Source organism: Falco cherrug, chromosome 6 (assembly GCF_023634085.1).
Source record: "Falco cherrug isolate bFalChe1 chromosome 6, bFalChe1.pri, whole genome shotgun sequence".
Lineage (NCBI taxonomy): Eukaryota > Metazoa > Chordata > Aves > Falconiformes > Falconidae > Falco > Falco cherrug.
The window spans coordinates 64,951,829-64,959,967 of NC_073702.1; the positions used below are offsets into that span (position 1 = coordinate 64,951,829).

At 46.8% G+C, this 8,139-nt stretch overlaps 1 protein-coding gene across 3 annotated transcripts in view; it reads right to left on the reverse strand.

The window, feature by feature from the left end:
- Positions 1–7,073, reverse strand: part of SLC16A10 (solute carrier family 16 member 10) — a 71,511-nt gene extending 64,438 nt beyond the window's left edge. For all 3 annotated transcript variants that reach the window (XR_008732728.1, XR_008732727.1, XM_055713447.1), the window contains exon 1: positions 6,557–7,073. Coding sequence is in view for 1 of the 3 variants with exons in the window: in XM_055713447.1 (XP_055569422.1) it covers positions 6,557–6,941 (385 nt within the window). In the remaining 2 variants the exon portion in view is untranslated. The remainder of the gene's footprint in view (positions 1–6,556) is intronic.
- Positions 7,074–8,139: the final 1,066 nt, after the last annotated feature.

Here is an 8,139-nt window from a genome sequence, read left to right on the forward strand (position 1 = left end):
TGAAATACAGGAAATTCCATTTAAAAGTAAGAAAAATCTTTTTTACTGTGAGGGTAGTTGAGCATTCACATATGTGACCACAGAGGCTGTGGAGTCACCATCCTTGGAGATGGTCAAGGTCCTCAGCAGCCTGCTCTAGTAGATGTTGCTCCAAGCAGAGAGGGTACAACCTTAATTCAGTAATTACAGATAATAACGAAATGGTTAACTCAAACTGGCTAAAAGACTAAATAGATCAATTATGCTATAATAGTTTGAGAACAATCTACAACATTTCTTCATGCAAATCTAGTAACTGAATAAAAGGGAGACCAGTAACATTTAAACTTCAAGTTGCCATCTAACACTACTCCTCTCTAGAGGCTAAAGAAATCAAATCATGAGAAGAGACTTATCAGAAAACCTCAAGCATCTGGAGGCAAAGCAGACTAAGTTACAAGATGAAATCATCTTTATGGTTAGGCAGACAGCACTAAGCACTGGTACATCTTGCTAAGTCTAAAAATAGGATCTGTTAATAAACATATACAATTTCCTAACTTCCTCTTTAGACAGCAGTTTTTTAGGCCAACTCAAAAATCAGGAAGAGATTTGAGGAACCTCAAAGAACGGTAGCCAAAATGGATAAGTAATACTACATTGAACAGACTACAGGGAACAATTAAACAAAAAGTTGAAAAGTAAGGAGCAATACACACTGGAAAACCTCAAAGTCTGCTAAACTCCACTGAATGCAGGTACTAACAAAAAGCAGCAAGAAAAATATTACGTTACATTAATAATACAAGCTAGATAGCACAATGTCATCATAGTGCATAATGTCATGCCATAAAATGGCAAAGCCTCATTTGGAAGAATGACCCACACAGTACCCTTCTCCATATTACAGAAGGTTACAGAAGCATCAGAGACAATGACAAAGAAATAATATTAACTGAGAGTATGAAAAATGTCTCACATGGAACAAAACTGTCAAGACTTGAAAGATTTATCCAAGGAATGTTTACATATATGCACACACATCCCAGTCCCAAACCACTTTGAAAGCAAAATGGCAGATGACAGACCAGCAAGCCATCTAGATAAAGTACCTTGAAAATTAAGGACAAAAGAGTTTATTCTGCCACTTGGCAACCCAACAAAGTTTGAGTCTTCATCCATCTGCAGAACAGTCTAACCACATGATACTACTGCTTACTTGGAACAGAAATGAGAGCACTCAAAAAAGTCTATATACACCCTTTAAAAATAGCCATTTAAGGATGGGACTGGAAAACAGTTTTAACATGATCTTAACAACCATCAAACAAGGCATTTCTCTTACGAATAAGGAATAAGCCAAAAAAAGTTTCATTTTAACACTCCCACATCATTTTTTAAAGATGTTTTAAACTATTTTAACCTTGTGCTTATGAACTCTTTCATTACTTACTGTGATGCACCTAACTAGATTAGCTACAGGCAGGCACTAAAATGCATTTAGCTTTTTAGTATTGTAACAATGTAACAGCTTGAAGAGAGCACCTTTACTGACAAGGTTACACTAACAACAAATTATTCTTCTGGACATTTAATAGCATTTTGCTTTCATCCAACTTTTCACCTCATGAATAAAGTACAATAAAAACTTAGCATTCAGGTAGGTTTGGTGGTAGCAGATTTTGGAGGATACAGTTTTGCCTGAAAGGCAGCACACAAAAGCTCATAACGTGAGGCATGTGCATTTAGTGCAGAGTGGTGGCTATAGCCAAGCATTTTACAATTTTATAGGGATGTTCATCCCTGTGAAATTAAAGTACTGCCCCTAAATAAGCCCACAGAAATAAGCTGGTATAACCAGCTTTCAGACACATTAGGAAGATCATTCTCCCTAACTAAGCAAACTTGTAAGTTAACGTGCAGTTGGAACACAAAGATCTAACTGATGTGAATTGCAACAAGAGGAAAAACAGAGAGACAACCTAACTACCAGGCACAAAGCTAATCAGCCTGCAAACTTGTTATCAAGAGTACAAGTACAGGAGAAATGCTCCAGAGCTAGAGGCATAAAGATACATGTGCATGTGTGTATGCATAAACAGTAGTTGTATTAACTATTCTGTCCTAGAGACAGAGAGCATACCGAAGAAACTGCCTTCAACTTTCCAGTTTAACCCAGTCAGAATTTCAACTACTCCAGAGTATTCATTTACATACATATTTATAAACACAAAGCTAGCTGCAGCAGCTGAATAAAATGAATCGTGACTTCTGCTCCCATTGCTGGTTCCCTGCACCGGTTTCAATGGCCACATCAACATGGGAAGGAAAGCAGACTACAGCAACACCAACACCCATCAGTCCAAGTTTTTTTTTTAACTACATCCTTCATCACAATGTAATCCTTACTGACCAAACTGTTACATACTTGCGTGCTTTCCTGTACCTCACACAAACTAGCTGTGTGCTCTGATGACTTCTCTCTCTTTTTTTTTTTTAAGAGATAAATCAAAATTGGAACATAGAAATTACCTGCCCTCTCATAAGACATATGACATAGTTTCAGCTTGCCAAGCTTCCCAATTTACTGGAAACCACATCCCATAGAATTAGAGATGAAAGTGTGGTTCTGAAGGACAGTTACAGAACAAGGTCTTGCATGATAACAAAAACTGCTGATGGCGTTTTTATCTCTGAAGCAAAGCTCAGAAAGACAGCAAAAGATTTAAGGAAAGAATAAAGGAAAAACTTCAAGTTGCCCCGTTAAATTAAAAAGCCAGCCCTGCTTGGCAAAATTAAGTTACCATACATGGTAGCAGTTTACTTGTTCTGAACACTTGTAGATCTTTGTAGCCATATAACATTATCTTCACAGTATCCAGGCCATAACTTGGATATGGCAGCAAAGAGAGAATTCTCCTCCCTGTCCTATCAGGCCCACAGCAATCCAGCTCCAAGAGTCCTGATGGTACCGATGGTGTTAACCCAGCTCAGTGAACTACCAATTGTTCTGATATCCAGATATATTACCAAAGGCTGCACCTCGAAGTCAAACCAATGTAGTATACAAGCACATGGATAACCAGCTCAGGCCAGCTGATGCACTGCCCTCTAATAACACTTGCCAACACAAAATAAAGATGAGGATGCAGAACAGTAATGACAGTACATACTCCCTGTGCAAAACTATTTGTACAAGTGATGATGAACAAACATGAGAGAGAATAATCCAGTGGAGTTACAGAACTAGCTTTATATATCATAGAGCAAGGAGTAATTAAACTAGTAAAACTAGTATTTTAGCTACCTTTTTAAAAATATAACCCAGTATTTTTATCTCTGTTACCACTAGCATCTCAGCATTTACTCGCCTTTTCAAAACAGATATGTGTATATACACACACACACAAACCTATATAGTAGAAGCATTTAACAAGAAAGCACAATACAGGACTAGCTGGGGATCACACCCCAGATCTCTAACCAAGATAACACAGTGGCTGGCTCAGTGCTCCACATCCTCTGTGCCAACACCGACAGGGAAACAAGTCAAGTGCTCTTCCTGCCAGAACCTGGACTGGCCTCAGGGCCCAATCCTTTCCCTCCAAGGAGGATGAGGCTACAATTGTGTTTGAATGCTATAGGCTTAACTAGGTCTGCCCTGTTTCCAAGGATGAAGACCCTCCCATATTTCATTGCCACTGTGGTTTTCCACCAAACTTGTTCCTCAAACACAACGAGCTATAAACAATGAGTGGAGTAGTTTCCTGAGACTTCAGGCACACGCCCTCCAGAAATTTTATACTTACATTGGAGGCTTCCCTTCTCTAGTTGTGCATCGACTAGCTTTTGAACAAAAAACTGGCTACACAAGGGAAGAGTGGAATTGCTTATATAGTGCACTACGTAAGCAAGTAAACAAGCTTTTTACTAATATGAATACCAAAATATTGTAAATAGTTGTATTCAATTTCATAAAAAGTATGAATTATAATTAGATGTCCCTTGAAGACATTTGTGAACCCTCTATAACCCACAACACAAGTTAACTCTCGTAAATCCTGAAACAATGTTAATTATAGTTCTGTATCTTATTTATCCAGTGCTGATGCTGCATTCTGAAGACAGCCTGGCTGCCTTGTCTGTACTTTTGGTTCCTCCCACTCCTTATCTGCAAGGCAGAGTCACTTCTTGACTACATCCTCCTCCCATTTTGCCTTTCATACTGATAAACATACGTACATCTACTAAAAGCAACAAAAATAGTACATACTATGATTACTTAATTCCTACTCATTTTGCCTTACATAGAGGTAGGCATCCATTATTAAGATACTACAAAATGTTATTAAGACATAACAAAAATAGCATGTACTATAGTCCACTTAATTCCTCTTTTTGAGGAAAAGACCAGGCAAGATACAGCTACTGGCTGGTTCCAAAAGAGCAGGCACACAAAAACCTCTGGCAACACTTAACACCTCTGGCAACAGCCAAGTAATCTTGCAGTTAAAGTTGAATTCTGTGGTACCCTGGATCAACTACAAGATTCCAGATACCTGGGGTCCCAGGAGAGATTATCTGGAATATTGTATCTCTCAAAAATTAGCATTTTAGATTTTAAAGAAATGGGTTTTTTTTCAGAAGGATTAGAATATTAAACTTTGTATTCCAAAGCAAAACCACACAACAAGAAAACTTTCATTACCATTCCCAGTTTTCAAATTCATTAAACGTGACTCAAACTTAGTTTCCGCTGCCAGTTTTGAGTTGCAATCAGTCCAGACACAAGGGACTAACTAGAAAGTACTATAACCAATACCATGGAATGCTCAGGCTAGGGTTTTCTCTAACACTAAAATCATACTGACTTCATCCCATTAGTCATTCTTTTACTTTCTACAGCATACCAGCTAATCCATCGGTGTTCAGTAAGAGCTACACAAAGTGCAATTTGCCATTTCTGATCACAGATCCCCTTTATGGCAAGTTAAATATTGTATCAGAATTTGTTTAGTTCACTTCACTCTGGGTCCTTTCTTCAACAGGATAAAAAAACAGCAGGCAGTTTCTAAGCAATGAAGTTCAACATGAAGGAAAAAAGTTCTGTTTGACAGCTGCTGCCTAGTTCTTATGATGCCCAGACTCTCCAGGGTACTTTCAGGTATTAAAAAAAGGGCAACTTTTTATTTGCTGTTCTGCTATTTACAGAGAGCACTTTCATTTTCGCAGTCCTCCTTCATGTGCACACAAGTCATTTAGTCAAGGCAGCTATCTCATGCTATTTCACCCAACTTAAATCCACTTGGATTTAAAAAAGCAAAATGGGTGTCTTCTGCATTACTTCAACTAGAGGGGGGTGGGAAATCAGCCTCCTCGTCCCCTACATCTCAACTTTAGGCCCACTTAAACTGATACTAAGGAAGACATAAATTTTGAAACTCTGATTGTAGAGGTGTGTAACACCACTCTGTACTGCGAAAGTTTCCTAGAAGGCTTACACCTCTGCAGGGCTACACAGCTGCAACACCTGGGGGTTTTTTTAGTAATGAGCAAAAACACAGAATACAGTGTTTGCTTTTCTAATATTTCATTTGACTATTCGGATATGTAAGCTACCTTTTAAATAAGCCAAATTTATTATTATTTACGGTAATAAATTAATATGACTATTAATCTATTATTGTGAGAGCCAAAAACTGCATTTCCTCATCTTACAAAGTCAAAGCACGAGACACTTCCCAAAGAGAACTTACATAAAACATAATCTATATTCACCTTTGAATTGATAATTAGGTGTCTAGAATGATTTAGATGAGCAATGGCAGAGTGGAGATTTGATTGATAGTACTGTTATGCCTTTAGAGTTCAGTAAACATCATTAACTTCACTGATGAGTTTTGGGATATTGCTTACACCGGTAAACCTGCACATCTAAATGCTGGTTTTGGCAACCGTTAAGCCGATTCTTGACGTATTTTAAGGGCCACTATACCCCCTGCTATGCTGATTAGTAATTTAGAATAATCATGAGGCTAACGGGGGCAGGGGAATAAAACTTTCTGGGACCAAGAGCACGCGTTTTTCCCATAACGCACGATGACACATGCCTAAAAACACTGCTGCGGAGAGCCAGAGCACACCTGCTCCTCTCCCGGCAGCTTCTCCCCGGTGCCCCGGGGCCGCCTGCCCCGAGCCCTGCCGCTCGGGCACGGCCGTGAGCGCAAACGCTGCGGGGAGGGGAGAGGAGCCGCTCCTCGCCTCGGTGAAACCGGCATTTCCGAGTCCCTCGGGCCAGCCCCGCGCCCCTGCGGCGGGCCCGGCTCCGCCACGGCCCTCCCGAGGGGTCAAGCCGCCGGCCGGCAGAGGCGGGGCGGGCAGCAGCCGCCCCCCGGGCACGCCGCGGGCCGGCCCCGGCTGCCGTGCGGGGCACGGACGCCGACAGCCGGAGCGGCCGCACCGCCGGCAGCGAGCGCTACCGGCCGCGGCACCTTCTGTGCCCGAGCTTGGGGGCCGGGAAGGCCCGAGGCGGAAAGGGCAGCGAGCCGCCGCGACCCCCTCCCTCGCCGCCCCTCACCTGTTTTGAACGCCAGCTGCTTGTCCTCGCTGCCGCCGAAGAGCTGGAGCATGGAGACGAAGAGGACCCCGCACGAGTTCTGGATGCCGAAGACGGCGCCGTTGCACCACATGGCGGCCAGCATCACCACCCAGCCCCAGCCGCCCTCGGGGGGCTCAGGCGCCGCGCTCCCGGCGCAGCCCGCGCTCCCGGGGGCCTCCGTCAGCGCCCGGGGCTGGGCCCCGCTCTCGCCGCTCGGCTCAGCCAGGCCGCCGCTGCCGGGGCACGGCTCGCCGCCGTTCTCCCGCCGCGGCTCCACCACCGTCACCGCCACCGGACCGGGTAGGGGGGCGGCGACGGGGTCCCCCGCGCCCTGCGGCGCCAGCTGCTCGCTCACCGGCGCCATCCTCAGCCGCGCCGCGTAGCGGGCACGAGACCTCCCCCGCGCGCCGCTCCCGCCTTCCTCCTCCTCGCCACCTCTCGGCCCCCGCCCGCCTCAGCCCCTCGCCGCGGGAGCTGCGGGCATCCTGCGGCGCCTCCGCCCGCCCGCCGCTCCACGCGCACGCCGGCGAGGCCGCCCCGCCGCCCGCCACACACGCGCCACCCTCTTCCCGCCGCGCCGCGCGCTGAGGAGGGACCTGCCGCCGCCGCTTTATTTTAAAAGGGGGGCTCCCGTGGGGGCGTCAGCGGCACGAGGGCTTTCCTCCGCGCCGATTGGCTGACGGAAGGGAGGCGGGGGGGGCAGGGGCAGGGGCAGGGCGGCCGAGCCACGCTCCCCGCTCCCCCCTCCCAGCTCCGCTCTGCCTCTTCAGCGCGGGGGGCGGGCCGGGGTCGCGGCACGAGCGCCCGCCGCCGCCCCCGCCGCTCGGGGAGGGGAAGCGGGGGGACACGTGAGGCTGGAAGCCAGCAGTTAACGGCCGCCGCTCGCGCGGTGCCCTGCTGCAGCTGCCCCTTCTGGGTCGCCGCGAACTGAGGGAAGAGCCTGAAACTCCCTCCCCGGCGCTCCGCTGGCAGCTGCCAAGTGAAGAAAAACCGGCCGAGGCGCGGGACGCCGCTCTCCGCGCACCCCCTGCTCCCCTCAGAGGCCCGCCGGCCCCTCTCCATCGCCCACCCGCCTTTCGAGGGGGGCCGGCTGCGGGCTGCCCCGCGGGACAGCGGCGGTCCTCTGGGAGCGGGTCTGCGGGCGGGACGGCGCTGCGCCTCCCCTGGGCCCACCCTCAGCACTTTGCCGGTGGGTGAGCCTGGTGGCAAAACCGTTTCTCCCCGGTTGTCTCTTTTTTTTTTTTTCTTCTTTTCTTTTATGCCCCCCCGCCCCCCAAAGGAAGAGAAAACACCGCGCTTGCACACCTCATGATATGCTTCCCACTTGCATAGAGGTATCAACTCTTGACCTTCACACAGCCAGCAAAGTGAGAGGCCAGGGAAAGCTGCGGTCAGGAGTGTTAAATGACAAGCTCTGTGACCTGTGATCCCGCTTCCAGGCTCCCAGCTGCACATCTGTTCATGTCTTTGGCAGCTACTTACGGTTTAAGCAGTTTGGGCCTGATGAGGAAGAGGAGCTTCTTCAAAGAAAATGGGCAGATTAAATGTGGATACTTTGTCCT